Source organism: Rissa tridactyla, chromosome 1 (genome assembly GCF_028500815.1).
Source record: "Rissa tridactyla isolate bRisTri1 chromosome 1, bRisTri1.patW.cur.20221130, whole genome shotgun sequence".
In the NCBI taxonomy this organism is placed as follows: Eukaryota; Metazoa; Chordata; class Aves; order Charadriiformes; family Laridae; genus Rissa; species Rissa tridactyla.
The window spans coordinates 202,403,025-202,429,957 of record NC_071466.1 but is presented as its reverse complement, the minus strand read 5'-3'; the positions used below and the strand labels follow the sequence as shown (position 1 = coordinate 202,429,957).

At 38.4% G+C, this 26,933-nt stretch overlaps 1 protein-coding gene across 1 annotated transcript in view; it reads left to right on the top strand.

The window, feature by feature from the left end:
* CPNE8 (copine 8) overlaps positions 1-25,452 on the top strand; it is a 106,552-nt gene extending 81,100 nt beyond the window's left edge. Inside the window, exons 14-20 of the mRNA XM_054208209.1 lie at positions 3,144-3,190; positions 3,915-4,096; positions 6,036-6,163; positions 9,904-10,006; positions 13,454-13,511; positions 16,266-16,339; positions 23,523-25,452. Coding sequence (XP_054064184.1) covers positions 3,144-3,190; positions 3,915-4,096; positions 6,036-6,163; positions 9,904-10,006; positions 13,454-13,511; positions 16,266-16,339; positions 23,523-23,711 — 781 coding nt within the window. The 3' untranslated portion in view covers positions 23,712-25,452. The remainder of the gene's footprint in view (positions 1-3,143; positions 3,191-3,914; positions 4,097-6,035; positions 6,164-9,903; positions 10,007-13,453; positions 13,512-16,265; positions 16,340-23,522) is intronic.
* The last annotated feature ends 1,481 nt before the right edge of the window (positions 25,453-26,933 follow it).

Genomic DNA, 26,933 nt, shown 5'->3' with positions numbered 1-26,933 from the left:
ATTATATAGGCATTTAACGCCATTTTAGACTCCCAAAAATTTCCATGGTGTACTTAGTACCCTAGAGGCTCTAAAATAACATTAGGAACCTATATTTAGGAAACTGAAATCAAATCTGTGTACGTGCATGTATAAATTGTTGAAATCAAGTAGTTGTTTTACGTTCTTGCTTGTTTTTCTATATCAGTATCATTGAAATGTACATACAGATGGAAACGAATTCTAGAGATGCAGGCATTTGTTTTGATCTTGTTTTATATTATGATTTTTATAGCTGTCAAATTGGCAGATATTGTAATATGCATACTCTTCTGCTTGGACAAAAGTCATATTCCAGATTACAGTGGATTGTAAAGGGGAGAGGGAGTTTTTCTAGTTTACCAGATGGGTTTCTGTTATCTGGAGCTGTATATGTTTAATGCAGATACACTGCTTTGAGGAATACTCTAGAAACTGATGCTGTCATTGCCTGTAGTCGCATGAAAATTGACTTTCTTCTTTTTGCCGTTAGCTGTGGTTTTAATATTTTTTTCTTTTACTTTTGTTAGACATTTTCCTTTTTAATCTTTTTTTACTGTTCTTTCTCTTGTTTGTGTCTTGAATTCAGAATCCAAACTCAGAAACTCTATTTCTTCTTACCAATTGGATCAGAATAGCTGGTCCAGGAAATGGGTTTATAAATAAGTTTTGCTGCTCTTATGCAGAGGAAAAGCTGTCTGGGGGTTTTTTCACAGTGACACATTCTTCAGTACGCTGAGATTTCCGTACTTGATGTTCCTGACATGTAATACTCAGAGGAGTCTTGTTTCACTCTTCAAACATTACACCACAGCAAAGTCCGTAAAATTTAAGTACAGGGAGATTATAGCCCAAAAGCAGTTTTGCTTCGCAGTGCCAATAAGGACTGTAAGCATAAATCTAGAAATGGTATTGCGTTAGACCTTTTTTGTTGTTGTTTTTCCTAACCTGTTCTTATCTGAGGAAAACAACTTTTCTGCACACGATAGTGATGGTGGTAGAAAACTAGTTGACGTGAACTTCTTAGGATCTTTATTCTTACGACTGACAGTGCAGAAGGACATTGTGATTAAGAAGCCACAGGGCCTGACATTTGGGTATAGATCAAAGAAAATATGACTTGTCACGCCATTAAACATTTTTTGGTGAAACTGCATAAAGCAGAATGCAGAAGTATTGGCAGAAAACTTCTCTCTTAAAGCTTAGGTCTCTATGCTTTTCAGAGATTGCAGATTTCACTGTGGCTTTTTTTTGTTGAAGCTTATATTGAGGCCACAGCAGTTTCAGAGATATTCGCAGGTGACCATATTCCAAGGACTGTGCCCAGGTGGCCAAGAAGGCCAACAGCATTCTGGCTTGTATCAGGAATAGCGTGGCCAGCAGGAGCAGGGAAGTGATGGTGCCTCTGTACTCGGCACTGGTGAGGCCTCACCTCGAGTGCTGTGTTCAGTTCTGGGCCCCTCTGTACAAGAGGGACATGGAAGTGCTGGAGCGTGTCCAGAGGAGAGCTACCCGGCTGGTGAGGGGTCTGGAGACCAGGTCACATGAGGAGAGGCTGAGGGAGCTGGGCACGTTCAGCTTGGAGAAGAGGAGGCTGAGGGGAGACCCCATTGCCCTCTACACCTACCTGAAAGGAGGTTGGAGAGAGGTGGGTGTTGGCCTCTTCTCCCAGGTGAATAGTGACAGGACCAGAGGAAATGGTCTGAAGCTGGGGCAGGGGAGGTTTAGATTAGATATTAGGAAGAATCATTTTACTGCAAGAGTGGTCAGGCACTGGAACAGCCTGCCCAGGGAGGTGGTTGAGTCACCATCCATAGAGATGTTTAAGAAACGTCTAGATTTGGCGCTTTAGGGCATGCTCTAGTGGCAGAGATTGTACATGTTTGATTGTGGTGGTTTGGGGTTTTTTTTGGGGGTTTTTTTTGTGTGTGTGTATGGTTGGACTCGATGATCTCAAAGGTCCTTTCCAACCATGAAGATTCTATGATTCTGTGACTCTTCTTGATACTGTGGGCATTGGTTGGCTTTTACTGCTTTTTTGGAGATAGAGTCCACTGGTAACCTAGCTTAGTTTGTGCTAGCCTTGATCAGTATGATAAAATGATGGCATGTGAATTTTTTTTCATCTCCATCTTTTTATGTCTCTGGGTATGTCAGGTTATTTGAGCAAGAAACCACTACTGCAAGGCCAGGTGTCAGATTGTTGATGTTTAATCTAAACATGCACGAGTTAAATCTGTTTGGTAACTTTCAAAGAGCTTTAATCCTTGCTAATTTGGTCATTAAATTCATAGTTGCACACACAGAGAGGCTAAAATTTGAAAGAAGATATAAAAGACTTAATCTGAGTAAAAAGTCTATTTTCAAATTCATACAAACTCTTTTTTCTTGATAGAGTCTTACTAGCTGAGAGAGTATCTCCAGAACGACAGTGTTTTGTCCTGAAGGAAGTTGCGGAACAGAACTGCGTTTAATTGGATTGTCAATCTGTAAAAGTCTATCAATGATTAATTTTTTCTGACAATAGGTCTATGCTAACAGCTGATCCATGCAGGATAATGGCTTTGTTTAGCTACTGCTCCAAATACAGATCTTTATATTCCTGCATCCAGGTTTTACTTTTGTCTTCCATGGATTACCTTGATATGCTCACTCAAAGTATTGGCTGTCCTGTCCAAAGATTTTACGCGTGGTGTGGTTTCAAACACGTTCTGATTGAAGACGCAGTTTTAGTGTTAAGAGAAGGAGCAGATTAGTAAAAGCTACTTCCCTTGGCAAAGTCCTCCATGACTAGGGCTAAAATATGTCCAAGGCAAAATTAGTATTACTGTTGAAAATTAATTAATAATGTTTATGGTTGTTAATAACCTTATTAATGAGTTAGGATTTTTCTTAAACAATGAAAAAAGGAAGGATGGAGTAAAGTAACTGTTATCCGTGTGTTAATAAAAGAGCGTTGTGTAGCTCATGGCTGGAACCTTACAAAAGAGTATTTTCAGTGTTTATTTCCTGTATTAGAAAGTCAGTGTCCTACAGTTTGTCCACAAATGATGTTATCGTCTCTTATTTATTTTTCCACATAACAATAAAACTATTAATAATATTTGCATTTGCTTTTTCTACAGAACCCAGATCAATTTCACAGTAGCTATTGATTTCACAGCCTCAAATGGTAAGAATAAAAATAAACGTCTTGTGCATGTATGTGCTGTGATCAATTTTAAGCGTACATGTGTGCGTGTGTGTATGTATGTATATCAGTATTCTGCTTAGCTTCACTGTATTACTGGTTATCTGTATGCCTGGCACCACCTGCAATCAGGATTGCATTTTGCTGAGCCAACTCCTGTCCAGAAACGCAGGGCAAACACAACAGATAAAAACTGAAAAAGCTACATATCAAATTGAATAAATAGGAACAGTTTGCAAATATTTGTGTACTTTCTGATTACTTTTTTATTTTTTTATTTTTGCTGGGAGAAAACTGGCTAACTTACAAGACCCCTTTGGGAGGGGCAAAAGAAAGAAGTTTCAGGTGGAATGAGGCTGAAGTGGGATGAAGCAGAGATCCTCCTACAAAGCTGCTTTCAGAATGTCATAATACTTTTATAAATTTCATCTTCAAAGTGTGTATCATACTATGAAGTGACGCGAATTTACAAGTCTAATCACAGTTTCTTGCTGCCCTTTCAATGCTGAATAAGTTTACAGCTACTACTGTTAACCTATTGCATTTTTACCTGATACAACCACAGTTACAGATATAGGAAATAAGTTTATTGTCTTTTCACGATCTTTTCTTTTCAGTTTTTGCTTTCTGAGATTTCTGTCATTTTTAAGAGAGAAAATTTTGAAGTGATTCAGTTTTAAAGTAAGTCTGATCCTTGCTTCAACAGGTAACCCTTCACAGCCTACTTCACTGCACTACATGAATCCCTATCAGCTGAATGCTTATGGCATGGCACTGAAAGCAGTAGGTGAAATAATTCAGGACTATGACAGTGATAAAATGTTCCCAGCTCTAGGTTTTGGAGCTAGACTGCCTCCAGATGGAAGAGTATCACATGAATTTGCACTGGTAAGTAAATAAATATTTATATGTTGTTTCAATTTCTTTACCGCAACAAAATTTTGGGAGTTAAGGCTGCAGTGTTAAGCAGTTACTGCACAAGTAAAGAAGAGAGAATGTGCTAATTCTTCTGTCTAAAAGTCTGTTTCAAAATTTTTCGTCATAGTGAGAGATGAGAGAAATCCAGAGTCAAGAAGTCCCTGTAGGCCAAAAATAGTAATAAAGAAAAGTAATCATCTTTAACCTCAGCTGTAGCAGCATGAGAAACAGATGCTTGAAAGACTTGAGATTGAAGCTAATCTATCTTAAGCAAGTGAATCATGATCCACGACAATCTTTCTTTGTTATTGCCCTCTCTCATTTTCTGGGATCTCTTTATCTTTTACAAGCTGCTAGTTTAGAGACATAGAGATAACTAAGTGGACCATAAGCTGAGATGACAAGAACAAATCTGAGACTGGTCCATGTGCCAGTTAAATTACAAACCTAAAATCTAACAGGATTTGCTGGAAAGGTTGATGTGTTCTAACTGATGCTTGTGATTAGTGTGGATTTTATCTACTTGCTTATTTTGAGGGTTTTGTTCTTCTCTGAGTAGGATAAGGTTGTCAGAAATACCCCAAGTGTAGGTATATCTGGCAAGTTTTAATTACATAGCAGCAAAGACATGGCAGAAGACTGGTGATTGTGGATGTGTTTTTCTTCTGTCAGCCTGTGCTAGAAAACAGTGCCACATGTCTTATCTCAAGGAAAGGTTTTCCACATGGATAGTAATTTAAAACAGGTGCAGTTGCAGATATTCATTTGAATCACAGACTTTCTTTGGACTTCCGGGTAGCAAGTTCAAATATATTGATACGTGTAATCTTAAGGCTATTAAAACAGCAGACTTATTCCTGGCTACTTCCAGTTTTAAAAGTTGTTCCTAAAATTAATTCGGTTAATTCATGAGGCATTGTGGTGCTTTTACAGAGGAAAAAAAACAGTCTTTTTTTTCCTTCCTCCATATATAAACGTGTAGGTGTCTCCCATTTAATGCTAAACAGTGTTTTGAGCACTGTGTTAGCATTCTAGATCAATTCCATGACAAATCGCCTTTGCTCCTCTAGGTTCTCAGGGAGGTATACTCTATCTCAGAATGAGATACTGGCCTGTATAGCCAATGAGGTGGTGGCACATGCAGGAGACTCAGGTGATTTGGAAGGTTTTGAAGCCCTAGATGGATCGTTTGTCTGGCCTGACATGGGTCATTAATGTGGGATTTAGCTTACGTGTTTGTATTGTCATCTGTAAATACATACCCTCATTATAGAGTCATCATAGAAATAGACAGTAAAATGCCTACGCAAAGAATTTACAGTCCCAGCCATTTCAGTGGGTTCCCAAAGAATAAGTTCCTTTCTTCATCTGTTTATACGAGGTTGAAAATCATTTTCCCAATGCAGAAACATTGTACCAAAACAACGAAGAGTTTATAGTTTATCTTATACTCACATGGTGTATGAACACCGGGACCTGGCAACCATATATTTTTTTTGCATTTTTGAAATAAGAAATCATTGAGCCAGAACTATGCTCCTAAACATGATTCCAGTTCTACATCTGCCCTGTAATTTGTACCTTAAATCCACACGGGGAAATGCCTGTTACTGTTGCATGTGAGAAAGACTGTTTATTTCCACTTAAGATGGTATTTATGTCTCGGAACCAGTTCCAGTGATTCAGACTGCATATAACATGAGGCTGCTGTGACCTCCTTCCCCAGGTGGTTAACACTCACAACCAGCCACCGCACTTACATTAGGCATTTTTAGTAAACTCTCTGAATAGATCCAAGAATGCTTAGGTCTTTGGCATTTAAAAATGTACCCTGGGTAGTGTTCACTAACCTTCCTCATTTTGGCTTTGTAATTACTTTTAGTGACTAATAGTCTCTTATTTTCATTAGAATGGAAACCCTCAAAATCCATACTGCCATGGAATTGATGGTGTAATGGAGGCGTATTACAGGAGTCTAAAATCTGTACAGCTTTATGGACCAACGAACTTTGCCCCAGTAATTAATCACGTAGCCAGGTAAGCATCACAGCAGGCGCTTCGCAGAAACTTCTTATTGTCAGTACAACTATAAGATATAAAAGGCTAACAGTTACATGATGCTAAACGTTGAAAAAGGTTTTTACAGTTGTTTTGTTTATTCGGTGTAATGTGATTAACTTGTACCTTTGAATAGGTTTGAAGACCATGTTCTAGTATTGTGCAGAATTTCATCACTGATTAAAAAGAAATAAAAGTAATCCAGTTGATCCACCCTGTGTTAAAATCTTAGGAGAAATCAGATAGAAAATTTTTCTGAGATCACTCTGTCTGTTCCTTTTTTGTCCTTTGGAATATAGAATTTTTGCTTCCCAGAAAAGGCATAAATCTATCAAAAATTTATAAAATGCAATTTGTTAATGCATATATGTAGTTCTTCTAATCTCAAAATGTCCAAGACATGAACAAAATTTTCCAGGGCGCTCTCTGGGTACAATTGCCAGCTCATACCGTTAAGGCAACAACAGTACCGCAGCCACCGCTGGGGAGCCCTGGTGCTGTTATGCAACACCTCATCTAACTTCTCAACGTAAAACCTATCTTGTGTTTGTAGAACTTTCTTAAGGAGGATAATGTTGCCTTATTTTGGCAGATAAGATCTTGGCTTACACCACCCCTCCATGTATTGGTATAAGGAAAGTGATATGGCTCAGATAATTTAGCTGAGTAACTACCTGAACAGATTTTATTTATAGATAGAGAGAAAGAACTTTATGTTTATAAAATAAAGCTGTAGGGATGTGTAAATCATTGTACTATTAATGTTTTATTGATGAGCTTGCAAAACAGTTAATTGTTGTAGCAAAAAATATTTATTTACTATCTGTTCTTGCTGCTGTTAGTTGTACAGCCCAATGAAAAATAATTAGCACATTTTATGGTGCAAATAATTTATTGTGCAAATAATCAGCACGGCTTGATAGTGGATTTCGGTTATTTATCATTAGGATTAGTTGTTCCATCCTCGAATCCTACCATTCAAATTAAATACATGCATATTCCATTGCTTGTCTTTAGCAACTAGCTGTCTCCTTTTAATCTTCCCTGGGATAGGATCTTTCCAGTAGCAGTTTTCAGACTGTGAGGAAATACGCCGATCCTTATGACAGCTGAATTCCGTGTATGTGGCATTCAGCGTCTGCATTAGCCATGTTAGCTGGAAGTCTAACCCATTGACTTTTCTGCCTCTTCCTTCTTCTTCAGAACTATCATATCAGCTGAGCTGACTGGTTCAGAGTTTGCCAATTAACCTCAAGCCTCCTGTTCATTGCAAAAATTAAAAATCATGGTCTGGTACCATCAAAACATTGGCATAAATTGAGTTCCTTTTCTCACCAGTTGTTTCTCAGGAATATTTGTCAACTTTTGCATTTGTAGTTCTTCCACTGAACTGTTTTCTAAATATCAAGTTGTTGCAAACTGTGGGAACCACTTCTGGTAGCAAATCACACTACATCACAGTGGAAAAGCTAAGTACCTTCATGAGGAGTTCTACTGCACGATCATCCTTAATACAGTCCATGCCCCAGTCCAGTTCTCAGTAACATCATTTTCCTTTAAGGTTCAGTTTCTTGGCTATTCTGTTGACTCTCATAGACATGGTAGTAGAAGTTATGATCTAGTCTGCAGTTACTCTTTGAACCTACCATCAGTCTCCAACAAATTTCTTCTTCCCACATCCTTCCTACTTAAAAATATGCCTCTGATGAAATCTCTGGAAACTATGTGAGATATTATAATCCTGTTGTGATCTCGGAACTCTTCAGAAGCTCTTTAAGCAGATAATGAGTTTGTTAACTCCCTAGCGAGGGGAATGATATCTAAACTACACCAGATTCTACGTAGTGTCTTCTGTCACAGCCCCTCCTCATATAAGATCTTTCTTGCAAAAGACTTCAGAGTGCTTTATTCTGTGGAAAGTTTGAAATAACCAAATTTCTATTCCGTTTCTTCAGTGTAGGTACGTAGACTGATTTAAGTGCTCAGAAAGGATAATGAATTTTTATTTTACTCTCTCATCATCACTTGTCACTGCAGTTATCAATGAAAAGATTATAGGCATTGTGGAAACATGAGATAAAAGAAGTCTCCACGTGGTAGGGAAAATGTGTTCCACATTAGATCTTGTTAATCTAGATATTTAACTATCAGTCCCTACTGCCAGCATGCAAATAGGAGATGTTCAACAGGTTCATTGTCTGTGTGGCTTCTTCTACCCATCTATATCTTCGGGAGGAAGAGGGAGGAGTGTGATGGGTTTGTGTGAGTTGTGGATTCCATTTCACGTACATTCCTCCAAACTCTTGTAAATGTTGTGGTTATAACATCTTTTATATTGGCGGTACTCACTTGCAAATACACTGTGTAACATCAGAGTTAGAATTTTCTAAGCACATGCAATCATCATGAGCATCATTAGAACATACCCTGTTCGGTGGCTCAGGCCTTTCTTCTTTAGTGACCAATGAGACAGTGAGTTCTTTGACAGTCATATTCTGTACTTGGGCATATATTCCACAGTATTCATATGGAGACTATTTGTTGTTGTTGTTTTGCTCTCCAGACTACTTGTTGCCATTTTTATTACAAGGTTCTACTATATTTGACTTCTTCATAGCACCAAGAGCCTTCATGAAAGTAGTAACTATATTGGCTGCTGTCAAGTGAAGCAGCAAGTGGAGCAGCCTGCTCCATGCAAAAAGAGTTCTTCACTAACTATCTTTGACCCTTGGGAGTTGAAGATAAATGAGCTGAAGTCTTAGTTTCTGGTATGCAGGCCACAGAGTTCAGCAGGACTGCTGCAGACTCACTGTCTTTCAGGACTTTCCAGATCTTCAGAAGCCGCTCGTTTTCAAAGAGCAGTTGCTTCTTGGGTCCTTTGGCTGAGGTGGGACTGGAATGGCACTGGATATAGAATCACAGAATCATAGAGTAGTTTGGGTTGGGAGGGACCTTTAAAGGTCATCTAGGCCAACCCCCCTGCCATGAGCAGGGACATCTTCAACTAAAGCCCCGTCCAGGCTGGCTTTGACTGTTTCCAGGGATGGCGCATATGTTTTGTCTTGTGTTCATGTACAGCACAGGGAGAGGCTTGAGTCTTGAAAGCACGTCTGCGGGTGATGTAAAGAGATGAATATCTAAGCCAAGGTTGCAGGGTGCACATTCAGCCGTTTTACGAATATGCACATAAATGTGAACTATAAATCTGCTAGCATGGTCAGCAATAAGTAACCTGTTTTTGTAAGCCCCCCCCCCCAAAAAAAATTAATGGACTATTTATGCAATGTGGTGATTTGTGATAAATTTTATTTGTGCTATAAAACCAACCATTCAATAATAATATATTCCCTTCATACCAACTATGTTCCCCAGAGGTAATAACTATGAAATAACTTAGACTTTCTAATGAGTCATTGTTCTATAAAGGACGTTCTGTCCATGCTCCTCTTGGTAGTGAAACAGTTCCCATTTTTCATTGATTCAACACGTGCAAATTATCAATATCAATACTGTATCAGTTACATTTTTCTAGTTTTCTCATTTAAAAGTAGAATGTCCGTCTTAATTATGAATGTCTTTCTTTTGAAATCCACTACATAATGTTTCTTTATTTTTGTTAGTCCTTAGTAGTCAAATTTTAAAAATACAGCTTCTTTTCGTATCATTTCCTTTGTATAAAGTTTTTTTTACTATTATAATATTGTTTTTTCTTCCCTTAGATACGCTGCTTCAGTAAAAGATGGCTCCCAGTATTTTGTTCTTCTCATTATTACAGATGGAGTTATTTCCGATATGGCTCAGACAAAAGAATCTATAGTGAATGTAAGTTTTGCTGAAAGTGTTGAAATTTAAAATAATTCTGTTTCTAGGAATTAATATTTTAGGCAGTAAACTAAATCAGTTAATATTTCAGGCACTAAATTTGTTCCGTAAATCAACCATTTTATCTAAACAGCAAATGTGTATTATGCATAAAGACCAAAAGTAGCCAAAAGTTGAATCTCGGCTTAGTTTACATAATTTTCTGTGGGAAATGATACTCTTCCGTCTAACACTGCATGTTCATATGATTTTCCTCATCTGATTCTTGCCACTCCTTCCTCAAACGCTTCCCACCATGCAGTTTTTCATAGTGAGCTATTCTTTATCTTCCTAGCAATTGCCGACAGCTTGGTTTCCCCCTACCCTGCCTTTTTAGAAACTGCCCCAAACTTTCTGGTCCCAAGTGGCAAGGATATCAGTCATCTGATTTCCTTCTAAGTCGTCCCCTGGAATTTTAAAAATTCTTAATTTTTTATCCGTTTCTGCATGATTTTCAATATTTTTCTCTTCAAAACTGCTATGCATATAAGTAATAGTTTGTATTATGAATAGGTTCCATTGTGCTTTGGCCCCTGGGAAATGTCAGATGAAAGTACACACAGAAACAAGTTCCAGACAGCATTAGGAAAGATCTATACCAATAGTTTAGAACATACAACAGTGGATCTAGTTAATAGTGAAGAGGCGGGTGAAAAGCCTACGTTAAAATAATTAAGTATCATGTCAAAATGAGTAGTGTAGAATTAGGTGGCATATTTTTGAAGGCCCACTTTCACTACCTCCTGTAGAGATTCAATGCCCTTCCAGTTTGTAGGTTGCACATGAAAGTGTTATTGAAATGTTCCGTCTTTCACTGGAGAGCAAGATGCCCTCAAGTTCCAGCCAGCAGCATGTAGACAGAGTCTGTCTCTCAATAAGGACTCTGTCAGCCCACCTGGAAAGTGCTTACACACCGAGCTGTAGCTGTGTTTGAAGGTGCCAGTTTACTTCCTCTGCTCTTCCAGCTTCCAGTGTTAAAACTGAATAATTTGGCTCTCACTTTTAAAGGAGGTAAGATTTTAGCTTGGAAGTTGATCCTCTACTCTAGCCTAGAAGTTTGGAACATAGCTTCTTGTAGATGAGCTTCTTTCAGGTGACAAAAAGGCTCCGTGGAGAAAAAAGAGCATCTCTTGGTTTAACTCACCCCTCAATTTGAAGTCTGTAAGTGAGAGATCAGCAAGTCCAGTAGCCTGGTATCTTGTTAGATTAAGTAATTTGCCACTAAGACATACAGAAAAAACTGGTTTCCAATAATAGTTCGTTTCCAGGAATAATAGCTGTTAGTCTGCAACTGTAAATACAGCAGATGTGTTGTTAGCTTGGAATGAGTGGACGTTTGGGAATATTTTCTGTCTTCTTTTTATGAAGTTGCATTCATTTTTCTGTATACTTGAAGTGTGAGCGCAGTATACCATGACAGAACTCATTAAATGCTTTTCAGTAGCAGTTTTTTCAGTCTTAATAATATCCAAAATAATAAAAAGGGCAGCGATGTTCAATGCAACCTGATACGTGTAAAGCTCAGGAAGGGTATATTTCATTTTTTAACACTAATTGTGCTTTTAGGCATCTTTCTCATTACAGCGTATATGTCAGACACATTCTGGTTTACCAAACTGTTTAAAGGTTATGCTGTCATTCAGGAAATGCCAACACTTAAGTTTATATGCAAAAGTTTAACTCTTTGTCTTTACGCTGTCCTTGCCACTTACTGTTTCATATATGTTGCATCACATTAATACTGTGTCTGTGTGGGAAGGAACCTCTTTAAAGGATGTTTTCTTTACAATCAAGCAATAACCTGAAAAACAGATGTTCTGTTCTAAGAAATGTCTTCGTGTCTCAAAAATATTCTAAACTCACTATTACTGACTTATGCAGTGCACTGTAATTCAGTGACAGTTACACTGTATTTATGGCCCTCGATCACAGAATCACAGACTGGTTGGTGTTGGAAGGGACATCTGGAGAACATCTTGTCCAACACCCCTGCTCAAGCAGGGCCACCTAGAGCTGTTTGTCCAGGGCCATGGCCAGACAGCTTTTACTGTTATCTTCAGTAGCGTATTAGTATTTAACTAACAAGAGATTACTGAATTTTTTTTACTCTGCTGCACACTGTTAGCTGGAGGATTGACTATGTAGTTACACTTTGTGATGAATTTGCAGTTGATGTATAGTATGTAATGTATAGTGCTGTAGAACATTAAATAGTGATTTATAGATTGGCATATTTTCATTGTTTTAAATAGTGTGTTTACAGTAATTAACTATAAATCTTCTGCTTAAAGAAAGTTGGTTTTATTTGTAGTAGTATGACAGATGAAGAATGGGAAATGGTCATGATGTATCTAAAATAAGATATCTATTAAATGAGGGGGAAGACCACTTTTTATATTCCAAAAGAAAAATATAACAATACATTCTAAAACCACTTGACTTCAGACTTCAGTGAAGCAGAGTTTAATTTAGCAGAAAGTGTACATCTATGATTTTTGGCCTGTGTATGCTCCTGTTTAAAATGACTGTAGACAATTCACAGTTCAACAGAATGTCTCAATGAGGAACAGTTGTCAACCCTGACATTTGGTGGATTTTATTTTTTTTCCCCAGTTGTTATCCTCCTCAACAGAGGCAGTTTCAGATTATTTCTGTAAACGAGCAGATATCTGGTGCTGCTATCCAGGCAGCAGAATCCAATATTTATGATACTGTCTTTGTAATTTTAAAAGTTTTACAGAGAGTTTATTCAGGGAAAGCCAGATATTGTCTTTGCCTTATTTCATTGAATGAAAAAGATGAAATAAAATTAAAAATCTTACCGTAAACCAGTTCGGTATCTTGTTTACTTTGTGGCTTGGATGAGTGACTTGAATAAAATTTCATTCGTGGAAGAATTATAAGATGCATATTGCTCAAATAGGAGGTTTATTCTCTTGAGAAAAATTAGCATAAGATCTATGTAAAAAATAGTGTCACATAATTCCAAGCAGCTATGTAAAGTCAAGAAACAGCAAAGCACTTCTAAATAAATGTCAACTGTCATTAGCTACCTGTTTGCAATTATTGTCATTTTACAAAAGTTTCTAAGATAAAGTTGTCATCTTAGTTGTCATAGTAGTATTAAACACAACAAACCCTGTTAGGATTCGATTATGATCCTATATGATTCAAAGAATTTATAAGAAAAAAATAAATTAAAATAATCATCTGCCTTTCTGTGTTCATCCAAGGTGTTTTGTACCACTTAAGCAGACAGTTTACACCACTCAACTTTTTAGGTAGAAAAAAAATTGTTTATTAAAACATAACCTCTGCACGTTTTCTATTCAGATTGTCCTCAGATCTCCCATGTTATTGGCAGAGGTTATGTAATGCATTAAACCTCTTTTTCTTCTTCTTTTGAAGGCTTCAAAGCTTCCAATGTCAATAATTATAGTGGGGGTAGGACCAGCAGAGTTTGATGGTAAGTGTTCTGGTGTTTTTCTTAGAGTTTTTTATATTTGTTTACGTTTTAGTAATATGCATCTTTTCAAACAAATATTGTTCTTTAAAAGAGCGTAATATGGAACAAGCGGTAAACACTGTTGACATTTCCAGCTGGATTGATTGATAAGTCAGTGTGATTACAAGCTGCCATGTGGAGCTGTGTAGCCCCTCAGGCTCTCTGTTCAAGTCACAGAACCATATGGGGGCTCAGCATTTACAGAGCTCCAGAAGATGAGTGGAAAAAAAAACCCACAGTAAAGTAAGTATGCTCAAGTAATGCCGAATTTCTTCAACACAGATATTTATTTGCCTTGTGAAGTGTCAGTTGACTGGAAATATTGATCATCTGTTCTTGCTGCAGTAAAGAAATACTGAGAAAAATAAATACATGTGAGGAGGTGATCTGGGTTAAAGTGTGTTTCACTGCGTAGCAGGAGTGAGCCTTCTGCGTGGCAGCATTGAGACAATATTATGGCAGGAGAGAAATTACCAGGATTATTTACGTATTCTTTCATGTAGTGTGCTGGAACACCATTCTCTATTGCAATAACTAAGCTGCTTCCATGATTTGGCCTAATTTTTTAAGTGCCGTTGTGTGTATCACTGCACTATAAAGCGTATACATTCCCTATATATCTGTTCCTCAAAGTCCTACATTCTTTCTTTTTAATTCTAGTACTTCTGGTTAGACAGTATGCCTTCTTTTGTACATGAAATATACCTAGTACTACCCCAGATGTATAATGTAAATAGTCACTAATGACTGTACCTGTTAATTCTTGTAAAAATATTCTAAGAGTATGAAAACAAGAGGTAAAAATAACACAAAAAAATATTTATTGGGGATTGACTTTCTTATACTTTTCGTCAAGTGGTATATTAGTGATGACTTTCAGTATCTTATTCCTTGAAGAGATTGTCCAGGTTGACACTTACACTTCAGATGATTGTATGCCACAAGCAATGAGAAAAGACAGTTTATCTTCATGAATGCATATGAGGGAAATTGGCAAACTTCACTTTACCCCTGAAAATTCCGACTTGGGTTGTACATTACTTACTTTTCTCTCACCCCCTCCTTTGCCTTTTCCCTTTCTCCCTGTTTGTCCAGTCCTTGGGTTTGCCCAGGCTCCCCTTAACTCAGTCAGGACATATAGATTCTGTCTTCTTTTTTACTGCTGGAGGTTGTCTTTGAAGAGTTTTTGGGGAGTCATCCCTATCGCTTTTCTTAAGGCGGTATTCTGTTTGGACTGCAGGATACAGTTTCCATCTTTGGACCCAGACTCCTTGAGAATACTGCCTGAGTGAAAATCACTTACGAGATGTGTGCCAAATCTGTAGTCCTTCAATGCCCAAGCGGGCAGAGAAATGATTTCCCCATCTGCAGAAATTCCTTCTGGAAAAAACAAGAGACCCCATGTCTGATGTGGACGCTGGAGAAGTGCGTGTGTAGGAGGCTGCATGTTCCAGGCACGCTGTCTTACAATTCAAATGCCAGTCGAGCCTCCGTTCTGCTGTAGAGAGACTAAGCTACTCCCCTCCAGATATCACTGCCCCCTAGATCTCCCAGCCCTTGCGGGCTACCAGAGGGGTTCTTAAAAGTCTGGAGCTCAGATAGATGGCATGTACATTTGGCACAGCTTTAGTAAGGATGTGAGGATGGCTGTAACAGGTCAGATCAGGGGTCCATTTTGCCCACATCTGACATGGCCATGGGTGGTTATCTAGAGAACATTAAGAACAGAATAAGCAAATATGATACTTCCCTGAATACTGTTCTAAATTTCCTGAGCAGGATGTGCTTCATGTCTATTTTGGGTATTTTCAGTGGATGTCTCCTTCAAACACTTGTTCAGTCTCCTCGTTTAAACACACATACAGTTTTTGCATCAACAGCATCATCTGGCAACATGCTCTACAGACCTACTAATTTTTTCTTTGGACAAACATGCTCTTTTGTTTGGCTTGAACTTGGCTCTTGATGATGTCATTTTCTAGTTCTTGCATTGGAAAAACTAGGTTTTGAAATGCTGGTTTCAGTGAACTCATCTCAGTGAGGCAGGGCTTTGATTTTCATAGTGTATGCTGAAAGAAGGATTGTAGGATTGCAGATCCAATGGCTAAACAATAATCTGTGATCCCAAGTCCATCTATTTCAACACTGACCAGAAAGCAGGTGTGCCTTTCCACCTAGAATAGCTCCTGGGTATCCAGGCGATTTTAGATTTTTCCTGGATCCTGCTCAGAAGAGTTACCCAATAAATTTAATACAAATTTTTTTAAGAACTCCTCATTCCTATGTATTAACAGTCATTACTTTTCCAATAGGATTGTAAGTTGTTATCTCTTTGTGCTGTATCCTGTGATATCTTCTGTAAGAATAATTGCAGAAGACGATTTCTTCTCCACCTGTGAAAGTGTAAATATAGCCTTACCAAAACAGATACACTTGCTGCTTTGAGAGCTTGAAGGATAACTACCTTGTCACGCTTTGTTTTGTTCTGAAGATGACAATAAAGGCAAAAAGTATGTATTGTCAGCATGAAAAAGTGCAAAATAACTACAAAGCATGATGTATTTTACGGCACAAATGATCTTAGAGAGTTACCTAAATAGCAATTGTTGGTTTTGTTGCCCTAAAGTGTAAATTGACTAAAGTTTTTCTCAGTAAGATTGTTTTTGTTGTGTAGCTGAACTCATAGATTAATTCATTTTGTTTGGGTTTTTTTAGCTATGGAAGAGCTGGATGGTGATGTAGTGAGAATTTCTTCAAGAGGAAAGTTTGCAGAAAGAGACATTGTGCAGGTGGGAGAGCAAATTTACTCTAATAGTTAGATTTTACTGATCCTGTTTGTTTTGAATTCTTGTTTCTATCTATATTCCTGCCTTTCATTTTACCTTAGTGCTGACATAGTTTATCTTGGACTGTTCATAACAAGCTCAGAAACTCTCTGTGATCCCTATAAGCCTTTATATAACATATAGCAGTGGATCTGCATTCAGTAGGAAATGACCCCTAACTGACAGCGCACTGATAGAAAGTCTTAGGGTTATACAGCCATGGGAGAAGAGTTAGTTGCCTCTGTCCTGCAATCTCCTGTGACTCCGTAGAGAAAAACTGCAGCTTTCGTGGAAGTCGGCAATACCTAGACTTCTAACAAGTGCATTTGAGATGCCTAGGGTATCTCTCCTTGCCTCTAACTGCCAGTCCAGAAGACCATGAGTGTCTCCCAGTTCCTATGTTGTGTCTGCCACATACGACCGTGCAGATGTCTCATGCTTTAAGGAACCTCAGATGATGGCTGGAACAGGTTGCCCAGAGAGGTTGTTGATGCCCCATGCCTGCAAGCATTCAAGTTCAGGTAGGACGGGGCTCTGAGCAACCTGATCTAGTTGAAGATGTTCCTGCTCATTGCAGAGGGGCTGAACTAGGAGACCGTTAAAGGTCCTTTCCAACCCAGACCATTCTATGATCCTATGATCTGTGTTTACATGACGCAACCAAGTTGTACGAATGCTACTCTCGTCTGCCTACACAGACACCTCCATTTCTCTGCCAAAGTTCTCTGGTTCTGTTCCTGCTCTCTACAGTCATTCAGTCAGCCCAGTAGTTGTCATTCAAACCTGTGCAACCACCGGCAGGGTGGAGTAGCAGTTTGGTGTGCACATACACACCCTCCATAATCCCCCTTCCCCTCAGAGCTGCAGATTGCTAGAACTCCACAGGTTGTCCAAACTATGTACTTCATCCATGCTCCAGGCACCCTATCTTTCCTTCTGATTACCTACCCCACTGGACAGAGTTTGTTCCATAATTATTTTCTTGATGAAATAAAATTAACTAGCTACGCACTTTTTATTTTCATGGGGTACTAAAGTGGAACCAAACAAAGAGAATGACATTTGATGGCTCAGCACACTAGTCCCTGCTTGCTAAAGTAAAGCATTAAAGAAGCTGACATTTGAAAAACAGCAAACTGCTGGAAAATTGGATCAACCTGATGGCTGTAGAAAGAATGATATCTGTCTAAAACTAAATCTTTTATGTAAGGCATATTTTCCTGTAAGTGTCTGAATACATTTATGAAATAGAATATTTCAGTTGGAAGGGACCTACAACGGACATCTAGTGCAACTGCCTGACCACTTCATAGAATCATAGAATCATAGGGTTGGAAGGGACCTCTGGAGATCTAGTCCAACTCCCCTGCCAGAGCAGGGTCACCTAGAGCAGGTTGCACAGCAACGCGTCCAGGCGGGTTTGGAATGTCTCCAGAGATGGAGACTCCACCACCTCTCTGGGCAGCCTGTGCCAGTGCTCTGCCACCCTCAAAGTAAAGAAGTTCCTCCTCACATTTAGGCGGAACTTCCTCTGCTCAAGTTTGTGCCCGGTACCTCTTGTCCTGTTGCCGGACACCACTGAAAAGCGCCTGGCCCCATCCTCCTGACACCCACCCTTTAAGTATTTATAAGTGCTGATAAGATCCCCCCTCAGCTGTCTTTTTTCCAGACTGAAGAGACCCAAATCCCTCAGCCTTTCTTCATAAGAGAGGTGTTCGAGTCCCCTAATCATCTTGATAGCCCTTTGCTGCACCCTCTCCAGCAGTTCCCTGTCCTTCTTGGACCGGGGAGCCCAGAACTGGACACAGTACTCCAGATGCGGCCTCACCAAGGCAGAGTAGAGGTGGAGGATGACCTCCCTCGACCTGCTGGCCACACTCTTCTTGATGCGCCCCAGGATGCCATTGGCCTTTTTGGCCACAAGGGCACATTGCTGGCTCATGGTCGTCCTGTTGTCCACCAGGACTCCCAGGTCTCTTTCCACAGAGCTGCTCTCCAGCAGGTCAGCCCCCAACCTGTCCTGGTGCATGGGGTTATTCCTCCCCAGGTGCAGCACCCTACACTTGCCCTTGTTGAATTTCATAAGGTTCCTCTCTGCCCAACTCTCCAGCCTGTCCAGGTCTCTCTGTATGGCGGCACAGCCTTCCGGTGTGTCAGCCACCCCTCCCAGCTTTGTGTCATCAGCAAACTTGCTGAGGGTGCACTCTAGCCCCTCATCCAGGTCATTGATGAATATATTGAAGAGGACTGGACCCAGTACTGACCCCTGGGGAACACCACTCGTCACTGACCTCCAACTAGACTCTGTGCCCCTGATCACGACCCTCTGAGCTCTATCTTTCAACCAGTCATCTATCCACCTTACTGTCCATTCATCTAACCCACTCTTCCTAAGCTTCCCTATGAGGATGCTGTGGGAGACCGTGTCGAACGCCTTGCTTAAGTCAAGGTAGACCACATCTACCGCCCTCCCCTCATCTATCCATCCAGTCATGCCATCATAGAAGGCTATCAGATTAGTCAGACATGATTTCATGGGCTCCCCAAAGGTAAAAGCATGTTGTTAAGGGCATTGTCCAAATGCCTTTTCAACACTGACAGGCATCCTTAGGTTCAGACCTTACCTTAGATCTGCCATTTCTTCTTCTGCCTTTATTCCTCCTATTTGTCAAAATCCATAGTCTGCACTTGTTTCTTCTCTTGCTTATTTTCACTTATTCCCTCCAAGCCAGGTTGGATTTTTATATTATTGTTGGTTAGTAGAATATATATATATATATTGAATAACTTGAGCTATATGAATAGCTCATAATCCAGGCGATAATGTTTTAATAATAATTAAGGTCAGATTGCAGCTGATGAACTTTGGATTGTGTATATTTGTTTTCATTTATATGTGCAGGAACGGAAACTTTTCCAGATTTTTAATGTCACAAATACTGGTACGTGAAAATTTAAGGATTTGATAACTAATGGTGGATACAATATCTCAACCCAAGGAAGTGCGCAAAACATGTATATGACACCTGGTTTTATGGTTCTTGTTTAGAATACTGAATAAATAACTCTACATAAATATATGGAAATTAAAATGATCGGATCTTTTTTTCCAGTCTTAAAGCTTCTCAGTGCAATAAATACTACATTAAAATTCCCTCTCTGTTTTTTTCCTAAATGGGGATCAGAAATGAGGATAAGATGACAGCAGTTAAATTACCCTCATAATGTGTATGGATATACCGAAAAGAAAGTCATAGATTCCTAGATTACTTTTTCTAATAGTCGAAAAAGAGACTTTTTTCATTTCTGCAACATACAGAGAAAACAACTGATGGGAGATAATGTTTCTCCTTTTGTCAAAGCCTTTATAATGTTCCTTGTTAGTCCATACTGGGCTAGAGAGGGGCTGTCTGTAATCTGTTATGCCATATATATTGGTGCTGTTCGATAGAGCAATGTGTGGAGATCTGCCTCCAGAGCTGGAAGCGCTTCTGAATCCCAAACTAGTATTTCTGCAAAGCCTTGTGCCATGTCGGATTTTTTAAAGTTAATTCAGATACCTCTGGCATGCATTGCACTTATGTTTAAATGCATTTAAATATACACAACGTAATTATTCATAATTTCTCCAAACAACAGCAGCTCCAAAAGCTGCTGGTTTTGCATTCAAAGAGCATAAATGGGTAGAGTTCTTCAAATGTTATAAACAAGATTTGTGAAAATGCTTTGCATAAGAAATATTCTAATTTCTGCTGAGAAATATAAAATAATATACAATGAATACCCTTTTGTATTTCTTTAGAATTTGTTGTATATCAGAAGTGTAATAAAATATTTATTTATTTTAACATATTTCAATCAGAACTTTGCCCCAAGACATATTGAATTACCTGAAGGCAGTATTATTTTGTGCTCTTTTTCTGTCTAAATACTAACAAATACATTATAGGCTAGCTAAATAAATAAAAAGGGATGATGTCAAACCCTTTAGGTTTGTTAAGACCTTTATTTTATATCTGGCAGGATAAAACTGATTTGCTTTTATAAAATTAGCTACTCAAATATAAAAAGTTTATCTTTTTTGTGTATTGAGTTAGTTAAAATTAGCTAGTGTAGTTAACTGCTAAATTTAACCGCCAGTACTGTGAAATATTTTAATTAAATTAGTAAAAGGAAAAATTGCTAACAGTGAGGCACTGGATCTATTATATTTACTGCTGGCTGCAATTCATGTAAAGACATGACCTCTGTTATTCCCTCCTTGCTAGTACACACAGGTTTTGTAGGAACTCTGTATTACATGTGTAGCAATTCCGCCCCATTTCTGCTCCTTTGTTATCCTTTTTCTCTTTGTGAAGTTTTAGAAAAATACTTAGTCGTAGTAGCGTACCTATTGTTTCCCTTGACAATTTTGTACATTGGCCTTTTAAATTAAACTCTCAAACTGTAGAAAAAGCACTTTACATTTCACCAGTTTCCCTTTGGCTTCTCTTACGTCTTTTGTTCTGCCACCTCTACTTTTGCATGTCAGCTCTAGGCCTTGCTGTCGTTGCCAGCTGTCCTTGCATATCTGTACGTATGCTTATCTGTCCGTAGTTCCTCCTGCTCCTCCAACATCTAGGAGAGGGGCGAGACAACGAATTCAGGCCATCTATATTGTATCGTTGCATTTCAACAATTCCTCTGTTGAAATAGCCTCCCTTTGCTGCGCAACAGTGGTCTGAGTTTGCGTGTCTGCAGACTGATGGGTAAGGTGATCTCTTGGGATGGGACACATTTTGTTCTTCCAAGTCAGACTGCATGTGCTTTTTACAGAAGACTGACATTGCATTAGAAAACGAGGAACCACATGAGCGGAAATGAACACCCAGCTTATCCCTTCCCAGCTGAATGTGTAAGCCAGCAGCCTAGAGAGGTGCTTGTTCCGTTTTGTTCCTCTTCTAACTTCGTGCTTCTGGGGACAGTCAGGTGTATTCTTACAGAAAAGTTGATGGAGTTTAAGAAGGAACAACCACCCGAAGCAAGGCACTGCTGGGCTGGCTTCCGAAAACCGCTAGAGCTTTTTTTTATGAAATGGAGGAGTCAGTCCTAGTCAGTGTCACAGTATGTGCTTGTCTCTTGCGTTGAAGAGTTACTGAATAAACACAAAAATAGTTAAGACACCTAATTATGGAACTGCAGATACCTTGCTTCCTGGCTTAATACCCTAAAATCAGGTTCCTTTTTGCCTGTTATTCTCCTGCCCTTAAGCCTCATACGTTCTTGGACACAACACAATGAAGAGGTACAGGATGCTCCTACTGGAAATAAAGGCTACTCTCACTCAACAGTCTTTGTGACTGCTCTTGAAGTCTTGTCGACTATGGCAACCTGCGCTAGCTGGCTCTGCTTGGGCAGCAAGGTTGGACTAAAGGATCTCTAGAGGTCACTTCCAGCTTCAACAGTTCTGTGACTAAGTCATCATCTTCTAAGAAACTACAGATCTGCTGCTTCCCGGGGAAATATCCTAATCAGTAGCTGTTTACGCCGAATTTGGTGACAGGTTTCAGTTTCATTCAACATAGTTCCAATACCTGGGCTTGAAGCCTTTTTTCTGGCAGTTTGAGATCCTTTTCAGGAGAGTTACGCAAAGTGTCATCTCTTACTTGAATTCTAAACACCTTTCAGTAGGAGATTGATGCCTCAATAGGTTTCATAAGTCCAGGGTGAGAAGTGTAAGGTTCCAGAGTTGTAAAAATGATGAAATTAAGTTCAGGTTCTTTACTGATGAAATGTTGGTTTTGGTTTTTGTTGGGCTTTTTTGTTTGTTTTGGTTTGGGTTTTGTTTTTTTTTTTTCTCCAATAATTTTTTTATTTGCCTAATGTATTTACTGGATTTCTTTTGTTTATTTCCATCTTTTCTGGAAGACTTTCAGGATCTCAGAAATACAGTGTAGGCTAAATTCTCACTGTAATTCAGTGCTCCCCTAAATCTTGAAAACTTCAACAGTTTTTAGAAGAATTACATTTAATCTGTAGCTGTGGTTGCTGTGCATCCAAGAAAGCAAAATGTGTCTGGTTGGTATAATGGGCAAAAGAGTCTTCAGATTTTAGAGTTCAGCCAGGAGATGAGAGATCTGTGGGTCTCACTTCTCAATCCGTTCTAGTTTTATCCTGGAGTACAAAAGTTAACAATTAAATCTTCCCTGTTTTGTGCGGGAAAGGGGGGAAAGGCACCATTAGGCTTTGAATTCCAGCACAGCATAACCTGGCATATCAGTACCAGAACTAGCTTCGGACATTGAATCCCAATTTTGAAAAGTCACCCAGCTGTTGCTCTCAGATAGGCTCCAAAATCTGAGCAAGAAGCAGAATTTCAAATCAGCCTTTCCTTTGGCATAACCTGTTCGCTAGCTTAACGCCCTACATCCCCGCATGCTGTCTGTTGTGAATAAAAATCAAGGAGCCTAGATTGTTTCTTTTTCCTATACCAGTAGCACGTGCATCTTGTTAATTATTATGAAATCCAAGCCAGAGCTGGGCAGCTAGCTTTTTCGGTGTTGCAGATCTGGGTATCACATAACAAGTTCTTTTTTGAATCCAGTCCTTTTTGCTTAGATTCTTTGTGCGTTTGTTACTGTCATATAAAAAATGTTCAGGCGGTTCATAGTTCTACTGGGTATAACGCAAAATGATCAAGAATATAAAGTCATCCTTCCTGTTTTTTCACTTCAGATGGCAAAAATTCTATTCACAAACTGCCAGAGCAGAGGCAGTCTGGTAGGAGAGCCCCACGAGCAGGAAATGTAAGCTAAGAATAGCTTTCTGAGGCACAATTACCTTTGTGTATGAAAAGGGTTGAGAGATAAACCGAGTATATCAGCGGAAGACGTAATGAGCAATCTGAGCTAGCCATGGCTTAGGTGAAGAACTTCACCCAAGTGAAAGCACGTCGCTGTTGCTGTTAGAAGACGGATTTCTAAAAATTGAGATACAATGTGTATATGTAAAATATATAACAAAATACAAAATATATATATGTGTATATAACTTACGTAAGGCAGCATATTCATGTACTCTAACTCCCTAGATAAAACTTATTTTTATGTTGTAAGATGTATCCTGTGCCTGCATAGTGACCTGTGTGAACGTCTCTCTTGTTTTGTAGTTTGTGCCATTCCGAGATTACATTGACAGAAGCGGAAACCACGTGCTAAGCATGGCAAGACTTGCTAAAGATGTTTTGGCTGAGATCCCAGAGCAGTTTCTGTCCTACATGAGAGTCAGAGGAATAAAGCCATCACCTGCGCCACCACCCTACACACCCCCCATTCACGTGTTGCAGACGCAGATATGACTGCTCCGGAGTGCTCAGCGTGTATCGCAAGTCAAGAGTCCCTGGATGCAGCAGTAGCTTCTGATAACTTCTCGGAGCTGGAAAAATTCTCTTCACATACCAAAATTCTCCTATGGTTGCATGAGCAACTGGAAAGCTTTTAAATGCTAGGAGCAAAATGTTGGTGTTCTCTCTGAATCTTTTTTTTTTTCCTTTTTTTTTTTTGACAAAAAAACCCTACTTTTTTGATGTATTTATTGGAGGGGAAAGCACAAGTCAGGATTTCAACTCAGAAGATATTGTCCTCTCTGAATACTGTGTGTATATAAATGTATAGGAATGCTATTACTCTGTATCAATGTTTACATGTTACTATTTTTAAATTTCAGTACTTTTATAACTATTCTTAAGAATAAAAGTTTGGAATATTGACTCACATGTCTTCTAGCTTGCAATAGTTAGTCACAAGATAACAAGAGAAGCAATATCTCTTTGAATGTTTGTCCAGACAAATACAAATGAACGCTAAGAAAAGGACAAATATCGATGTGTTTTCCAATACCTGAATTGCTTCGATCAGTTCTCAGTAATCCGTTCATTTCACAGTTTGAGAATAAACTCCTAAAATGTGAATAACATAATTGCATATGGCTTATCACTAACTCCAAACTTTGAGGGGGAGGTATGTGTATTTTTTCAGAGATTCTCCAATTTCTAAGTTTATCTAAGTTTACAGTTTTTTAAACTAGTTGCTGAAGCAAATTAGAAGAGTTACTTGCTATAAGTAATTAAAGAAAATTACCTCAAATCAGAACTATCAGAGTATTATAGTTGACTCACTCAGCTCATTAAGTCTTATCATGCATTCCTTAAAGCACTGGAAATTTTGCATCAGAAAAGTCTCTTGGAGTGATTACAGCAGATGTTTTGTAATGGACCATTTTAAACTTAATTTAAAATTTTAACTTTTTTTGTCTAGATTGCCCATTCAAAGGGATGCTGGCTCTTAATATTTGGGTTGAATATTGTCATTTAATCACATTTCCATTCAGGGTGCATGAATGATAATGTTAATTAACTGGTTTCCAAATTGCACAACCGTGTTGCTTTGTGCACAATTTTGTGTACGGAACTACCCAAAAATTTTATGATATGCCTGTTCATATATAATTATAAAATGGTTTTGCATGTACAGTTTTTACAAAATACACAGTTTTGTGAGTTTGTGTCAGATACATTTTATTTAGAACTAATGGCCTTAAATTTCACAAAACTCCTGAAATGATTGTGAATTGCCTTCAGATACTGTTAAAACTGAACATTTTGATTTTTTGTGTCACGGTTGTAACTGTCTTGTAATGTAACTCCTTTTCTTTGCATATAACCTGTTTACTACTTCTGTTTCTTACTACTGTATGTTGTAATGTACAGTATAAAACTAAGGTGCGTTTTTTAAGCATGAGGAGTTTTTTGCCAGAGAGCGTATCTTCAATATTAATGGCATATAACTATGTAAATGCAGAATCTTCCATTTTTAAATATATATTTAACTTCCTTTAACTATCTCATGTGGGAAATTACTTTTTCCAGATAATTATTCTGTTAGTAAAAAAAAAAAAAAAAGAAAAAGATTTTTTTGGTAAAAATAAATCTTGTTTTATTTTTATTTCAAAACAGTTTTTACATAAATATGGACTTTAATTTTCTCACCAAAATATGTATTTCTTAGTGAATTGATGTTGCATGAATGAAATTTGATACCTGGCAACTACAAATTTTGATGAAAGTGCATCATAAAGAGTAAGTTTAAATCTACTGAATGATCGTGGTCTCCTTCCATCTTCTGCATTTATGTTTCTTATGGTGTTGGCATGTTAGAAATAACTGGATTAACGTTATAGTTCTGTTGTTTCATTTGGTTAGATGAATCTTTATGCTGATGTTTGTATTGATTCACAGCGGCCCATGTATTTAACAGGTTTTCATTCTAAAGCCAAAACTACAAACTTCTTTTATTCAGTTTAGAGTAATTTATTAGCTCTCATTTAACCATCACCTTTTATTAATCCAAAGATCAGTCTCAAAACTAATTTAACAACTCATTTAACAAGTGAAGGAACTTTTAAAGATAGGCATTACTTAATCAAAATTATTTTTTCTCTCCAGCCTAAGTATCAGCCTGTTCTATTCTGCACTCCTGTTTCTTCTTCTGTTTGGTATTGGATTCTAAATCTAACATATTTAATGGGAAGGAGTAGATGTGATCAGTGGACTAAGTATTCTAATGGAAAAAGGAGACTTTTTCCAGACTTGTGACATGCCCTATATGCTTTACATCTTGGTTCTGTGATGTGTATGAGCATCATTATGTAAACTCACATAGTAGCCTCAGTCATTCCAGTATTAGAGACGAGAGTTAATGGTCACAACTTGAATTTCTCCAAAGTACCATATGCAGCCACTTTTACATTTGGCTTCGTTGTTAAGAAAAATGGAACACAAACCTCATATTCCTTCCCAGGAAATGTCGGCTGCTACCAAAACTTGATAATTTTCTATGACTGAAGGGTAGCAAAGAGTATTTATGTTTAAGAAAGGTGACATGTTAGGTGACAGATGAGTTACCCTGAAACTATTGGCCTTGATGGAAGTTCTCTTCCTTTGGTATCCATCTTGGAACAGATGTTTTCTTTGGAAGACAAGCAGAAAATGCTATGGCAGGGTGCAGACTGTACAAATGTTCCTACAAATGAGGAAGGCCTCCGTCTCATGGAGGATGTAATTTGAGAGTGATTATTTCAGGTTTGATTCTGACTAGTGAGGAACGGGTTGCTAATCTGGAAGAAGAAACTGCTTTGATGTCGGTTACAAAATAGAATTTTGTAATTTTAGGCAAAGATGGCAGCCTATACAATAGAATTAATGTGGACTTCCAATCGGCTCACTTCCATAAACAAAAAAGTTTTAAGTGTGGTCCCCCAGGGAGGTATCTGAAGGAGAGGAAAGGGTTCAGGAGAGCAGGTATTCTCTGGAAAGACATATTTTGAAAAGCTGGAAATTCTCACCTAAGGTAGGGACAGATGAAATTAACTGCAGAATACTTTATAAAACGGCAGAAATAATCAGAAAGGACACATAGTGACAAACTGTGCCAATGCAATTGGAAAACAGGGAGCACGGCAAGAGGCTTTTGTGACTGTATCAGAAGTTCTTCAAACAGAAAAATCAACAAGAATAGAAAGG